Source organism: Eublepharis macularius, chromosome 10, assembly GCF_028583425.1.
Source record: "Eublepharis macularius isolate TG4126 chromosome 10, MPM_Emac_v1.0, whole genome shotgun sequence".
In the NCBI taxonomy this organism is placed as follows: Eukaryota; Metazoa; Chordata; class Lepidosauria; order Squamata; family Eublepharidae; genus Eublepharis; species Eublepharis macularius.
In genome coordinates, this window is record NC_072799.1 from 8,315,769 (window position 1) to 8,332,431 (window position 16,663).

A 16,663-nucleotide genomic window follows, 5' to 3' on the forward strand; every position below is an offset into this window, starting at 1 on the left:
ATAGGAGCATGGGCAGAGGAGAGCGCATGATTTCTGCCCTCCAAGATGCTATATGCTCTTATGAGCTTGAGCAGGTAAATGTTGAATCCTTCCCGTTTCTTTTTTTAAAATAGCAATCAACTGCCCTCAACTTTGCATGCCTCCTAGATAGCAATGGGCAAGTCCGCATTAGGCTCGGGGCTTAGTTTAGTTTGCAAAAGAATGCTTTTCTGCAGACCTCGTGGTTATTCTAATGGCTGTCCACAGCCATTAATTTTGTTATTAGAGGAAACCTGTAGGAGGGGGAACTGGAGGAGGAATAAATCATTGGGAAAATTTCTCCAACCTACATCTCCCCCTTCCAGGATATTGTACATGTTAAGAGGGTTCAACAGACTAATTTTGCCTCTCACACTTGAACTGATGCTCAGCTGTCCTCTATATTGCATCCCTTCTAGAGAGCATGGTCAGACTTCATCAGACTGGGACTTCGGGGTCCCAGTCCAGTATTTTTCTGTATACTTGAGAGAGCCCCAAAGTAAACCTAAACATCCTTCCTTGTCTCTGGATATTTTGCCATCCCACTTGAGTAGACAGTCAGATAGAGGAAACAAATGGGGGGGGGGCTACAATGATATGTGGATGGGATCTCATTTTCCCCTCACCTTCTATTTCCTCTTTTTCTCCCCCTAAACCCCCCATAGCCTCTCCCTTTTTCCTGCTTTCTTCTCTCCCTCCACCCACCAGTCCCATCTATCTTCATCTTTCCCCTGTCTTCACCTGCTCCCTGCTGTGCTGGCTGTTTCAGGCACAGCTTTGCAGTCGGGAACCTTCCAGGATTTGTGGGAGGTTCCTCACTTCCCATTGTATCCCATCCATACACCATATTCTCTTTCCCTGTCAGCTCCCATATGCTCACTTTTCCCTACATCTTCCACTGCTTCCCACGCACCAACAACTTATCTTTTATCTACCCCCCCCCTCCATCTTCGGTTACATATTTACTCATTTCATTTGCATCCTTCCTTTTATTCAGTGGGAACCCAAAGCAGCTTACATCACTCTCCTGTCCTCCATTTTATCCTCACAACCACCATGTGGTAGGCTGAGAATATGTGACTGGCCCAAAGTCATCCAGTGAGCTTTTATGGCACAATGGGGATTGAACCTGGGTCCTAGTCAGTGTCCTAGTCAGACACTCTAACCACTATACCACTCTGGCTTTAGTAGGGTGGCTGCTGTTGAACTGTTCCAAGCTGCTGAGCCTGCTCGAGATGGGTAAGTTATGTGGTAGCAAGTTGTTCAGTGTTTGCTACCAAGCCTGCCCATGATAAGTCCTCCCTTATTGGCTGAAATGGTCTCAGAAGTAACCCAACCAACATACTCCTTCTACTGAGAGAATGCAAGGCTTGAAGACTGACAATATTGTTATGGTTGCCAAGCAACAGCCAGTGGGGAAATTAATTTCTTATAGACACTCCATCATTTGGGTTTTTAAAAAAATTCCACAATTTGTTTGTTTGTTTGTTTGTTTGTTTGTTTGTTTGTTTGTTTGTTTGGTTGGTTGGTTGGTTGGTTGGTTGGTTGGTTGGTTGGTTAATAGATTTTTCTGCAGGAATATCTGCCTTATTTGTTTATGATCCCAATCTCCAGATTTAAGTACCCACAGATTTAGCCACGTTGAAATGAGATAAATTGATTATGATTATATGAAGATTGTGTTACTGTTAAAACAGTGCATCAGTTATATCTGAGTTCAACAAGTGTCCTTTGCATTTCTGAATCAGAAAAATAATGTAGAAAATGTGGATGTAAAAAAGCAGAAACTGTTTTTATTGAGGGCTCTCTGGGGTTGAGATGGAGCAGCAATAAATCAGTCAGACTATTATGTAGGCGTTACTGAAGAAAACATATCTGCTTTGATAAACAGTTTTTTTTTCTTTTTTGCAAAAATCAACTAAAAAAGTGGTTGTCGCATTCTTCTAAAAAAAGTGGTTGTCACATTCTTCTAACTACATGTAATACCAACTCATGCCTTCAAATTGTACCTGGTGTACATGTTTTATCTACATGCACATCAACTGCAATTTGAAGGCGTGAATTGATATAAACTTCAGTGAGTCAAAGCTCACTGGTACCTGATGGTGAACCCTTATAATCTGGAAAATATGATGGTCTTTAAAGTGCTACTGGACTTTTATTTTATTCTGCTGCTATAGACTAACACAGCTACCCTCCTAAAAGTAAGTTTCTACCCAGCAGTGGATAAGGAGGATTTGGCTGTTTTAAAGGGAAGCAGCCTTGCAAAAAACAATTTGGAAGACAGGAATGGCTGAAGTCGAGATATGGCGAAGGCTGTGACTCAGTGCTAGAGCATCTGCTTGGCATGCAGAAGGTCCCAGGTTCAACCCCCGGCATCTCCAGGTAAAAGAAACAGGAACTAGGTGATGGTGAAAGACCTTTGCCTGAGAACCTGAAGAGCTGCTGCCATTCTGAATGGACAGTACTGACCTTGATAGACCGACGGTTCGAATCAGCAAAAGACAGCTTCATGTGTTCATAAGTCCAGAGTCACCCCTGACATGGGATAGCTTCAGTTGGGTACCCGTGTTAGCCTGCAATTGAAGAGCAAGATCCAGGTCTAATATCACAAAGAGTCTTGAAGGTGCATGCCTTGAAAATCTAGCTGGTCTTTAAAGTGCTATTGGACCTGGATCTTGCCCTGTTATGGGGTGTTGCTCATCACCAGGTCTTCACCACTCATGTATTTCCTGTTTCTAGGGCTACTTGGTTCTCTCATTCCACTGGTTTCCTTGCAGAATCTCACATGTATATTGTAGAAAAATGCATATTCCATAATCTTGCAGAATTGACATTTCTGAGCAATGTGGCACTGCCCACATTTGGTTTATATACAATGAATTGCAACCTAAGGGGAAATGGCTGTCTGGATTGGGTGCCAGTGGCCACCAACAGCAGGAGAGAAGTATGTACTGGTATGGGAAGGGGAGGGTGAGCAGCAAATATTAACACCCTCCTTGTAGAGGTGGCCCACTAGCTATCAACTGTGAACCGTGTCACATTCAATTTTCTGTTGTTGTGGTTACACTTCACAGGAGAGGGAAAAGAAAAGGTAGCAAATGGGCCAAGTGAAGTCGATGAAATTCACAATGAACACACTTCAGTTAGCCTTAGACAGCCAGGAAGATTTCGGTTTCTCTGTGTGATTCTTGTGTACATGATAGTGAGGAGAAACACATTATGTATGCTGGTTGTACCTTTCATCCTGTGCCAATTCCTGTGATCACAGCACATCACTAAAATTACTGCTGCAATTGTAGAAATAGTAAAAAAAAAATGTATACGCCATGAGCACTAACTCTCTGTGTTACATGGGTAAGCATTCGAACATAGAGGTAACACAGAGGTCTTATGTCAGCTTATGTCAGATATGGAAGTAAGCAGGCTGAAATAAGCAAGAGGGGGCTCATGGCTATTACTGTGCATGAACTGTTCTTGAACATTGCTAAGTAAATATGCTGTTCTCTGTAAATTGTATGTGCTCAGAGCCCACCAGAATTCAAGATGTTCTGGGGAAAAGGATATCAGAAATATCAGTTCTAAGCTGGTGCTCGAAATTTCAGTTTCAGAACAATTTTACTCGAATTTTAACGTTCGAGGTTCTATTTGCATCTGGAAGATTATAAAAAAATAGAGGAACCAAACAAAATCCAGCTCAACTTTCTTCACTAATCTTCTTACCGCCTGTAGAGAAGGATACTTATTGGCTGTCCTGAAAAGGGTTATGGTTTTTCTTCAGCTCTCTTCAGTGCAACAGTTATTCTTTTGCAAGCCAACAGTTTCCCCCACCTATTTTAATTCTGTGTCCGATAGATACCATCTCTCACCATAAATTTATTTTCCGCCCAAATTCTTTCCATTCTTACACCATTCGAGCTAAATGGTTCTTTCCTGTGAAATCAGAGTAAAACAGATTGATTGGCAGCTTCAGTCAAGGTTCAAGATAAAAGAACTTATGAGTCCAGGGTTACAACATTCTTCTTATTAATTATAAAGCCTGATCGGAACAGGACACTATAATAGTCTTCCATTTAAGATTACTTGCATATTGGAGAGCTATCTGTTCCTTATCTCTGCTTGTTATTCAGTGATATTTTCTTGTTTATTCGTGTTAATTTCTGGGCTCGTCCTTCCATCCTGAAATATACTATATCTTCCAAATATTTTACATACTTCCTTTATTCGATGTTTGGCTAGCCAGGCAGCTAACCTCTCTCTCTCTCCCCTCTTCCCCCCTACTCTCAACCGTTCTTATTATCCATCTTGTGTCTTAACAAACTATTTTCCAACACTGAGGAACCCAAGGCTGATTGTCATCTGTAGCCTTATCAGTGCTCACTACTGCTGAAGTACCGTTCAAAACTTTTCCGTTCAACTTAAAGCAGCATACCAAAAACGATTCTTCACTATAAAGGATCTTGCTGCTGCTCAGCATTTCTTTAACATCAACACTTTGCTTGGCTTTAGAACAAAGAGATAAGAGGAGAGCTCAAGGGCAAAGGAGAGGACTTGATTAAGGAGTGTTGGGGGGGAGCCAAATGCCAAGGGTGGATTGAGATGTTAAAATAGCCCAGGACCAAGCCACGTGGCATTCATTGCACTGCCAGCGCTTCAGGGGCCACTCGGATTAGAACAAACAAAGAGGCCGCCACGGGTAATGGACAACTCAAAGGAAGGAAACCCTCCCGTGGTAAAATTGACAAAAGCAATCAATAAGATTCTTGATATGAAGGTATATTTAAAGTGCAAGTGCAATAAATATGTGCAATACAATAAATAGACGTGCTCATGCAGAAATATCGAGAACTGGGACCATCTGGATGGGAGTACTTGACGTTGATCTGTGGGAGAATCAATGTAAGACATTGATTATTGACAGCGCTTTTTTTCTGGGAAAAGAGGTGGTGGAACTCAGTGGGTTGCCCTCGGAGAAAATGATCACATGGCTGGTGGCCCTGCCCCCTGATCTCCAGACAGAGGGGAGTTGAGATTGCCTTCTGTACCGGGACAGCAATCTAAACTCCCCTCTGTCTGGAGATCAAGGGGCGGGGCCACCAGCCATGCGACCATTTTCAAGAGGTTCCGGAACTCCATTCCACCACGTTCCAGCTGGAAAAAAGCCCTGATTATTGACCATCGTAGCCCTGCTTTTTAGGGGTTGTGTGACTTTTGTATCTTGGATGTCACATTTATGACAATTTATTCTTGCTATTTCTGTGTGAGCACGTCTGTTTATTGTATTACACATATTTTTTGCACTTGCACTTTAAATGTACCTTCATATCAAGGATCTTATTGATTGCTGTTGTTAATTTTACCACGGGAGGGTTTCCTTCTGTTGAATTGACTCTTGGATCGGACCTGGCCAGCAATGAAGAATGATGCTGGGCGTAGGCTGGCCAATCTTGTCCTTCTCCACTGTCCCGACAAAGAAGGAGGCAACAGGTGAGCCTATATCCATCATGGTTGTCTGTATCCAGTATCACTGGAGCATCGTTGAGCTTGTTATTAGCTGCTATTGGCGGTTCAGGGCAGCATCTCACCAGAAAGTTTCCCAGGGAATTATTGCGCCAATCCACCTCTGCCAAAGCCATGGAAGAGGCAAAGCTACAATAAACACAAAGAAACTTGGCTAAAAAGAAAAATAGGTTTTCAGGGCAGACTAAAGATTAAATGGATAAAAGGGGGCCCGAATGGCAGAAAGTTTGACATATGGGATGAAATGGAGGAAACAAAGGAGAAGTCGATGGTGGTTGGAGGTGAAAGAGAGAAGGGAATCAGACACTATAATATACAGAGCTACACCACAGGGGACAACCACAGGAATTACTAACCCTGTGGTATGCTTCCTGATCACTGGCTATACCATCTGACTCACTGTGTGGGTCAGGGCCAGCATGTAGTGAGTTTCCCAGCTTTTTTAAAAAATAAAAAATACCTCTCTCCCCTACTACATGCACCCTCTTTCCAATCACGTCCTATTTCTATCGCTAAGGTAATTGCTGTCCAGGGTTCTAGACAGTTATGGTGTGCTTCAATAGAAGTGATTATGGCATCTCAGATGACCTGATAGGGTCTGTGCAGAGGAACTCCAAACTCGGTGGTACTTTCTACGACTACGAATCACACCAGAAGTTCAGAGTTGCCTTTCCATTGGTGCAAGAAGTGGAAAAATCAACCGTTAGCCCCTCCTTTTTTTTAAAAAAAATATTTTTTTAGAATTTTATTTGAAAAGAAAAATACAGATAGCATTAAAAAGTGCATAGGAACCTGTACAAAATAGAAAATACTATTTTTAAACTACAACAGAAAAGTATGTTCAAAATATGCAGCAACACAGCTAGTTTATGGGATATTTCTCCTCTCCCTCTCCTTAATTGCTTTATATCTAAAATTTAATATTAATAGCCTTTAATCAGCCATCATTTTATACTCAACATTTTAAAGGTCTCTATATTATAATTAATCTATTTTCATATTAACTACTCCTAATTTCTCCTAGCCTCAAGCTACGTGATCAAAAAATCTTTAATTTTTTTCTGGAATTCTGATATTGGTCTGTTACGCACATAAGAAGTTAATTTAGCCATCAATGCATATTTGTACACTTTATCCGCTCAGACATATCGGTCATCAGTCCCCCTTTTGACTTCTCCCCTTGCAGAGCTGGCCATCCGAATCTAGGCAGAAATGTGAAATATTTTTGGTTAGGCCTTTAGAATTTAATGACACGTACATATGATTAAGTAATCAGACAGGCACGTTTATTTAATAACATTTTCTGCTTTTGCTTTTCTGACAATATGTTGTTTTGCAAAGCAGCTTACTCCAATCAAGGGCCACCACCACCCCCTGCCCCCAAGCTAAAGAGAGTGGAGGGAAGGGGATCAGTGTATCAGCGGGGTAGATTCACCAATCCTCGAGTAGCCTTCCTCCAACTTAAGCATTTCAGCAGGAAGATAGGCTTTGAATCATCACCAATGGAATCGATGACTGGCTGAGCCTTCCAATTCATTTCAACTTTTTCCCCCCCACTTCATTTATACCCCGCCTTTCTGCCCAGTGGGAAGCCAAAGTGACTTACATTATTCTGTTATCCTCGATTTTATCCTCACAACAACCCTACGAGGTAGTTAGGCTCAGAGTGTGGGATTTGTCCAAGTTCACCCAGGAAGCTTCCATGTCGGAGTGAAATAGTAAAGAGTCCAGTAGCATGTATTGTCGAAGGCTTTCACGGCCGGAGAACGATGGTTGTTGTGGGTTTTCTGGGCTCTATTGCCGTGGTCTTGGCATTGTAGTTCCTATGTTTCGCCAGCAGCTGTGGCTGGCATCTTCAGAGGTGTAGCACCAAAAGACAGAGATCTCTCAGTGTCACAGTGTGGAAAAGATGTTGGCAGGTCATTTGTATCTACTCAGGAGGGGTGGGGTTGAGCTGAGTCATCCTGTAAGAGTTTCCCAGGGTGTGGAATGCTAATGGCGGGAGGCTTCACTGTATCCTGAGGAGGTTCTTTTGCACATGGATAGGTGCTTGATGCGCTAATCTTCTCTGCAGGGCTATTGTCGGGTACAGAGTGTTTTGTTAGCCTGGTGTTTTTCAGAACTGGAAACTTCTTTTGGTGCTACACCTCTGAAGATGCCAGCCAGAGCTGCTGGTGAAACGTCAGGAACTACAATGCCAAGACCACGGCAGTACAGCCCGGAAAACCCACAACAACCATAGTCCAGTAGCACCTTTAAGACTAACCAACTTTATTGTAGCATAAGCTTTCGAGAACCATAGTTCTCTTTGTCAGATGCCAGAGAACTGTGGTTCTTGAAAGCTTATGCTACAATAAAGTTGGTTAGTCTTAAAGGTGCTACTGGACTCTTTACTATTTTGCTACTACACGGTTAACTCCTCTGGATCTATGTCGGTGTGAAGCTTTGAACCTGGGTCTCCTAGATCCCATTAAGACACTTTAACCACTACCCCACACTAGCTCCCTCTTGCAGTATAATTGATACATCCCCTTACCTTCAGTAGAAATTCTATAAATTTGTTTTTTGGTTTAGCCTTACTGCAATTGTTCATGATAATAAATATATATATTTTAAAAACTCTATACAGTAAAAATACTCAATTCTAGATGGACTATAGATAATGAAATAATTGAAATACTGTTAAGGAAACAATATAAATAGAGATGCACATTAATGGGGGAATTCAAAGATTAGATAATTATGTTATGCCAGATAATCCTAGAATTGTCAAGGGAAATTTGGCTATATTTCAAAAGTCTCTGCAAGAGTCCCTTGGACAATCCAGACGTGTACAGTATCCAAGTAACAAGACTGAACATCCATTGAAACAAAACCTATAGATCCTGTAAACGGTAGCTAGCTAGGCTCAAATGAAGAATGGAATTTTTGGAGTGTCCTTCAACCTACACACTCCATCCTGGCTAACTTTAAAACAATTTAGGCAGCATACTTGGCTTCTGTCCATAAAATATACTGTGAAAGCAGTTTGAAGTGTATAATGCATTAAAAAGCAATGTTTACAAACTTCCATTTGTCAGGAACTGTATATTGCTTAGGGAAAGTATACTTTTGTTTAAGCAATGTGTTCCTGGATCTGAGCGCTCGACTACAAATAGTGATCGCCACGGTATCATTCACTTCTCCTGAATGCTTTTGGTGTTGTTTGTAAATCGATGTATACTGTTTTCTTATCCACCCACTCCAGCACAGGCCAACAGTTTCCATTTCTCAGGTTTCTAAGGGATCTTGGCCACCATCTTTGATACCCTGTAACTGGAGGGGGAAGAGGGTGAAAATGCCTGTTCATGCCATCAGAATCCCTTCAAGTATTGTGGCGGGGAAAACACCATTCCTCTCCCATGTCTGCAGATCCCGTACAACTCTGATTCAGGCTTCACAAAATCAGTCTTTTCACTGTTTAGAAAACATGATGATAAAAGAAAATTTTGAAAGTATATAAAATGTCTGTCTAGTGAAACTCTTCACACCCATCTAATTATCTGAGCTGTAGTCCATGGAAGCTTAATCTGTATTTAGCACTTAGTCTTCAAGGCTCCACAAGCCGCCTGTTTATATCTAATGCATGGGTAGCCAAACTGAGATAAATGTTACAGGAAGAGCAAGAAGGGACGCTTCCTAGTCAGTATGAAGGCCCATCTGTGCATTGGCTCCGCCTTGCCTCTCTGGCATTGCGCAGCTGCCTTTTTCCAGGTGTAATCCACTCAGGCATGGGAAGGCGGCAATGCCCACATCTGTATTGCAAGATACATAATATTATCTCATACTTTGGACTAATTTGTGCTCTACTTGCCACAAAGATTGGCCACCTTTTGTTCCACTATGTTCCCTTGACCAGTCACTTACAACCGTTCTTTGATTCACCACTGGCCAGCTGTTACCCCTGTGAATTCAAAAGTAGATCCCATAGCTCACCCTTCCGGCAAGCTGTATCGAAGCTTGGCTTACCTGTGCTAAAGGAGCAAGACGGAGGAATAACTCATCAGGGTTACTCATCGCCGCAGAGTCCCTGACTACTTTGCTGAGCCTAGCTCTTCCAGCACACGTTCCCCCCCCCGCCCCCACTCTACACGCACACCCCTCTCCCGCCCCCCTTCTCCTCCCCTCTGCAGTAGGGCACAATATTTCTCTTGCTCTCTCTCTCACTCTCTCTTTTCTGTATCTCTCGGAAATCAGACTGGAGTTCAGAGCACTTTCACTACCTTTTATGAGGTAGAGTGTGATGTCATAGATGGGGGCAGGGCTAGTCAACTTTCTACCCACCTACCTACCTGTGCTGAGGGAGCTACGCTTACAAACGGAGGCGGTGACTCTTCCATGGTGAGTAACCTTATTTCTGAAATGTATGCATTGTCTATACTGGCTTTAAGTGGTTTGGGTTTCGGGGAGGAGGAAGGTGGGACGAGAGGGGTTCTGTGTAGGTATAACACAAGTAAATGCACAAATGTCCAATGACATTCTATGATTCTAGAGTCCTAAACTCCAGTACAAAGCTGCTAACAACGACAGAAAAGCTATTTTGGCTGTATCTTAGGGGAGGGTGAAGGACGGAGTCTATTAATGCATGAAAGATGGAGTGATTTTGTCGTACTAGTTTCTATCCTGAACAGAAGGGAAGTTACTAACATGGCTGACTACATCTGTTCCCTGCTGGCTTCTAAAATCCAGGGATTTGGATTTGAAAGCCACAAGAGGACATTCCCGTAACGTCCTATGAAAAGGCAAAGATCCATGCACATCGCCATATATCTGTCTTTGCATAGGCGATCTTTGGATTACTGCATGTATGGCAATGGGGAAGTGGCTCAGAGCCCATGTTTAAAATGCTCATTTATTGCTGGTCGATTGCCCGAGCAACAGCTACATCTGGACAGTAGTTTTCCCCAGCAGAGAAAGGGAAAGGCAGCCATTATAGGAAGCAGCTGATTACAAGCCAGCGCTAGAGAGGCTACCAAGAAGCATTGCTACCAAAATCCAACTAAAGCGATTTTTAAATCTAGCTGTGGAGGATGTTGCAAAACATCTAAGGATTAGGGGGAAGTAGCAACAGTTTTTCTCAGCTTTAAGAGGTTTGTCCCTAAATTGTCATCCAGCTTCAGCTAAAGTAAAAGTTTATGACAAAATTTGGAAGGATCCTGCTTAGTATCATTTGAGGAAGTTTTGGAGAAGCACAATTTTTTAACAATTTTTAACGATGTGTATGTATATTCCTAGTATAAGCAGTTTGTGCATTTGTTGATGGGACAGGTAATGATTTTGACTGTGCTGCATCTGGTGACTCGGCTTGCTCATTTGTGCTGGCAGTAAGAATCGTGGCAGCTGACACAGACCACGTGTGGCTTGTGGGTGTCATTAGAGTGTCCAGCACTAAGAGTCTGTCTACACGAAACATCTGACATGTGAAGAACACGTGCCGGGAGATGCAGTGGTAGCCAGGAAAGGTAGTTTTAAAAGGCAGAGCTGGTGGCAGGGAGCTGTGTAAAAGGGCTGTGAAATGCAAAAAGGGAAACGTCAGCCTATTAGAACCTCTCCAAGTCCAAGCCTGGCTCTGGAAGGCAGCTCCAGCCCATTCCCATTCCTTGCTACCCTCCGATTGTGATCCCACACAGTTTTAGACTAGAGAGGTGAAACTGACAGAGCCTTCAGGGAGGCGAAGATGAAATTAACAAACCCTGTGAGGAGTGATCTCTGCCAGCTCTGGTTTTTTTTAAACTACGCTTCCTAGCTAAGATTGCATCTCCTTACACTTGACAAACACGCGCCAAGGCGTCTCATGTAGAGAGACTCTACGTTAGACTTGAAATGACAGCTTTCACAGTTAAATCACTTGCCGTCTTTGTTTGGTCACCACAGACCTGAACGTTCCATTGACATTTGTAGCTAATCCTGATTTTGCCTCTTCAAATGTCTTCTTATTAATAGATCCTATTAATTATTGTAATTATGATTATGAATATAACCAGTGATGTATTTCTATTTCCAGGACAGTCCCATGGAGCTTATCTCAGGGGTAGTTTGGTCTTTGTTGGCAGGCTTGTCTCCCATAATATTTGACAGGTGTTGACTATTTCAGGCAATAAAAGCTGTTCTGTTGTGCAAAAAAAATGACAATTCTTATGCAAAATATGAATGTCTGGATCCTCCTTAATCGGACCGCTTGGAAGAAAATTGGCCTTCTTTTTCAACAGTTTTCCATAATGTTTTTATTACTACTGATACAATTGATAAATGTGTTTTATTTTTCTTGCCTCCCTTACTCTTCTTTATTCATTTAAATATTTCTGCCCCACTTTTCTCCGCACCGGGGACTCAAAACAGCTTACAAAGAAAAACAACAACATAATTTAGACAGTTAATCAACAACAGAGGCCAGTTCGGCTAGGGATCCTGATAGTGTTTTGTCGTATTCTGGGCATGGAGCAGGGGTCGCTGGGGGTGTGTGGGGCGGGGGGGGGGAGATAGTTGTGAATTTCCTGCATTGTGCAGGAGGTTGAACTAGATGACCCTGGAGGACCCTTCCAACCCTAGAATTCTATGTATAGTACAAATCTAACAACGTGTAATGAAAGAGATCATTAAATTTTTTACTGTCACGCCTTTTAAGCAGGGTGGAGAAGAGATTATTTCTATGGTGTACTTTTCCAGAAAGACCAACCACACGTATTTGAAGACTGCTTCCCATCCCTAATGGAATTCAAAGAGGAGAGGGGGGCAGTCCCTTCCAGCCAAATTATAGCCTATGGAATTGTATTCAGCAGGAGAAAATTGCAGTTGATTTCCATGGAAAATGGACAGGGGGATAACTGGAGATAAAGAAGGGATTCATTCTCCAGAAAACCAATGAATAGTGCCTTGTCCAAGGCCCAAAATATCTCTCCTGGAGCTTGCTGATCTCTGATGAGAGGCCATGAAAATTTGGTAGTGTCACATTTGCAGAAATACAGTGGAACTTTTGCTTTTTGCTGCCCTATAAACTAAGGTAAAGGCAGGGAAAAGGTAGTCCCCCTGTGCAAGCACCGAGTCATTACTGACCCATAGGGGGACGTCGCATTACGACGTTTTCTTGGCAGACTTTTTACGAGGTAGTTTGCCATTGCCTTCCCCCAGTCATCTACGCTTTACCCCCAGGAAACTCGGTACTTATTTTACCGACCTCGGAAGCATGATAGGCTGAATCAACTTTGAGCCGGTTACCTGAACCTGACTTCTGCCAGGATCGAACTCAGGTCGTGAGCAGAGCTTAGCCTGCAGTACTGCAGCTCACCACTCTGCGCCACAGGGCCCTATAGACTACTTGATTGTTAACAAGGCACATCTTTGGATTCCAATGTGAGGGTTGTCTCTGGTCCCTTAATATAAGGAATGGTTATGAGCTGCATAGAATTAGCATCTCCTTTGTAAAGGAGGCATCCAGAATGTGTGAGTAGGAGAGGACTTCTGTTTTAATTGATGATGCTTCATGATGACTTTAGATGTCCCTTGTGCTGACCACTCCTGGGATTCAGATTGCCAACTCCAGGTTGGGAAACTCTGGACATTTCAGAGTAGAACTGAAGTAAGGTAGGGTTTAGGGAGAGGAGGAATCTCAGAAGGGTGCAATGGAGTCCCCCCTCCAAAGCAGCCATTTTCTCCAGAGGAACTGATCTCTGTAGTCTGGAAATCAGTTGTAATTCCCGGCAATCTCCAGACCTGGCCTGCAGGCTGGCAACCCTAGCTGTGGACTGTATGCATAGCAATGTTCAGGGCTTTGACTTTTAGTTTGCACAGAAAGCCATTACTACGTATGCCAGCTGTGAAACATGGTGGGGGCCAGGTCTCATGAGGCAGATATCCTAGTTTTCGTGGAGGATGAAAAGTCATTGGGAAGCTCTTCTGTATCCATTAGGCATCCTCTATTAATCAAGGCTATTGATACAAAAATAAGTCTTAGATACCTTTGAAGACAAAGGTGAACATCTCATTTTCTAGCATGGACCCGTACATGAGTATATGGACCTTTGCAAATTTTTATTTGGGTACCTCTATGGCCCAATATGTCCCTTCCAACTCTAGAACTCCATGATAGCTCTTATCCATGTTTGCTCAGTTGTTTGTCCATTTTAGGAACTGCTTCAGATTGTGATGATGGCCTTTTCATAGAAATAGAAAAGAGCAAGAGTCCAGTAGCACCTATAAGACTAACAACATTTGTGGTAGGGTGTAAGCTTTTGAGAGTCACACAGCTCTCTTCTTCAGACTCATGACTAACTCTCGAAAACTCACACCCTGAAAATCATTCTAGCTGTATCTGAAGAAGTGAGCTGTGACTCACGAAAGCTCACACCCTACCACAAATTTTGTTAGTCTTATAAGTAGAGATGGGCACGAACCGAAATACGAACCAAAATTAAGCACGAACCAGGCCAGTTCGTGGTTCGCAAACCACAGTTCATCAGATCCCATTTCTGACAAACTGCTATGCGCGTTAGGCTGGTTCATTTGTTTTGTTTTTTGGTTCGTCACTGCAGACAGCTTGGTGCCAATCAATCAGTTTCCTAGGCAACAGGGGATGGACTTCCAGCAGACGTTCTGCTGACACGGAAGGGGCCTTCTGCTGACCCGGAAGTGGCCTTCTGCTGGCACAGAAGTGATGATTTTCTGACCTGGATGTGATATTTTCATGAACCAAACAAACCAGTTCGTGAAATAGGGACAGGTTCGTGAAAGTTCGTGGTTTGTGAAATTTGACGAACCACGAACCACATGGTTCAGTTTTTTTCCGGTTCGTGCCCATCTCTGCTTATAAGTGCTACTGGACTCTTGCTCTTTTCCACTGCTGCAGACAGACTAACACTGCTACCCATCTTGGTCTATCTTCATAGGAATGTATTTGAGAAATCAAACAATGTCCATTTTCTCTGGCTTGAACAGTCCTATGCTCACACTGATGATTTGCTTGTAATTTGAAATTGGCTATATCTTACGTGTCCTTATTTGTACACCGCTACCACCGTTCATAGTCACATGGGGTGTGAGACACAAGCTGCTGTTGATGCATGCCAGACCTTACTGAACTGCTGGGAGATGTCGTTTTCTCAGCCTTCTGATGCCATTAGAGAGGTGGTTCAAACTGCTGTTCCCATCAGCCCATGAAGGAAAATCACATTATGGAAGACTGGAAAGAGCCATGTGTAGGGAAAGATAAAACCTGCAGTTGAAGGCTGCCCTCTCTCAGAAGAGTCATCCTCTGCGATTAGCTCTCACTCTCCCCTAGAGATAAGGCTTATGGGTTGAGAATGAGGGACTGATGAGAAGGAGTGATGGGCAGGTTGACTAACAGACACCTCCTATGTTTGCATTTTGCAAGTATCCTGTCTAATACTCTCAGACATCAACCAATCAATTCTAAGTGTACAAGTGGTATACTTGAAATCCGGGGAGGGGGGGTAGTGGTGTTCAGGTCAAGCACAGAGATGTCTATACGTCATTACTCAAACTACCCAGATTCATGAAAGTTCTCATTGGGCACTAGAATGCCTTTGATGGAGTTACATTCTTTTTTTTATAAATGCAGCGCTGAAGGTTTTTTCCCCCGTTTGCATGAATATAATAGCGATTCTAGAATAGGCAGCTATTTTGTTTTCTTCATATAGACAGACCAAGATGAGTAGTCGTGTTTGTCTGTAGCAGTGGAAAAGAGCAAGTACCCAGTCAGTAGCTCCTATAACACTAACAAAAGTTGTGGCAGAGTATGAGCTTTCGTGAGCCACAGCTCACTTCTTCAGATACAACTAGAATGTGAGTCCATCTGTCCTTATACCCATCACCCCTCTGCATACCCCACCCTATCCAATCATGCCTGTTATTGTCATTCACTGGCTATTATCATTCAGCTTCTGTAATGACTCCACTCTCCAAGATATAAAGACAGATGGACTCACATTCTAGCTGTATCTGAAGAAGGGAGATGTGGCTCATGAAAGTTCATACCCTACCACTAATTTTGTTAGTCTTATAGGTGCTACCGGACTCTTGCTCTTTTCTTCATATTGTTTGACTTGTGGTCACTTTAGGCTTTGTCGAACTGCTCATTTAACATCTATCACATTTTAACCTCTATCCTTCTTCTAAGGAGCTCAGGGGGGCATATATAGGGCTGTCAACCCCTATTTTATTATCACGTCACAACAACCCTGTGAAGTAGGTTAGGCTGAGGGAGAGTGTCCAATCCAAAGTCAGTCAGAGAGCGTCATGACTGAGGCAGGATCCAATCAGAAGCATCCTCTGTTAGCAAAAGAATGAATTGGGAAATGAATCAATGAAGTAAAAAAAGATAACTGCGATTTCACTAAAAGGTAGTTTAGCTCAGGGATTTCTTACCTGCTTCAAGCGACTACTGCAGGAAGGTGTATAGGTGAGAGGGGAGAGTTTTCTTGGCATTTGAGCAGTTTGCCACTGATTTTGCATTATTTAAGCTCAAATCTTGTCTTGAACAGCGTACAAAGCTTGCTGGGTCCCCCCCCCCCGGAGTCCTCCTGTTATCACTGGATTTCTCCATATATCCCTCAGCATGTTAATAAAGACAAGACAGACAAGCAGAGATTTTTCTTTTTTTCTTTTTAGTCATGTCCTGCCTCTTGGGTACCTATTAAAGCTGTCAAGATGTCAAGGCTTACTCATGGAAAGGCCAAGAAGTGTCATGCGAGAATTTTTGCCTCTGGGGCTAGCAGAAAGTTTGCTCCTCTGGTTTCCCGAAATCTTGTTACCAGCTTTGCTTGGGTCTTGTCTTCTGTTATGTGGGGAGTGAAAAGCAGCTATTTCTACGTATTGTGTTAAAGGTCAGTTGTTGTGGCCCGTTTTACTTGTGCAGCTGAGGAAATGTTGCTCCCTGTGACCCAATGTCAGCAATGAGCAGGGTAATCAGAAAATTCAGGCGATGCTAGGATTCCAACCTACAGCAGATCTTGAACTGTTGACATACAGACGGTACTCAGGGATTCTACTTGCATGCCAACATCTAGCTCTGGCCAAAAGAGTGGACTCGTGCTGACATCAGCCATGACAGCTGAAGCCTCTTACAACTGTC

The 16,663-nt window shown here is 43.0% G+C and overlaps 1 protein-coding gene across 1 annotated transcript in view; it reads left to right on the plus strand.

The window, feature by feature from the left end:
- The window catches only part of CTNNA2 (catenin alpha 2), a 678,629-nt gene that overhangs the window by 645,853 nt on the left and 16,113 nt on the right, over nucleotides 1–16,663 (plus strand). The window contains exon 20 of the mRNA XM_054989920.1: nucleotides 9,775–9,918. Coding sequence (XP_054845895.1) covers nucleotides 9,775–9,918 — 144 coding nt within the window. The remainder of the gene's footprint in view (nucleotides 1–9,774; nucleotides 9,919–16,663) is intronic.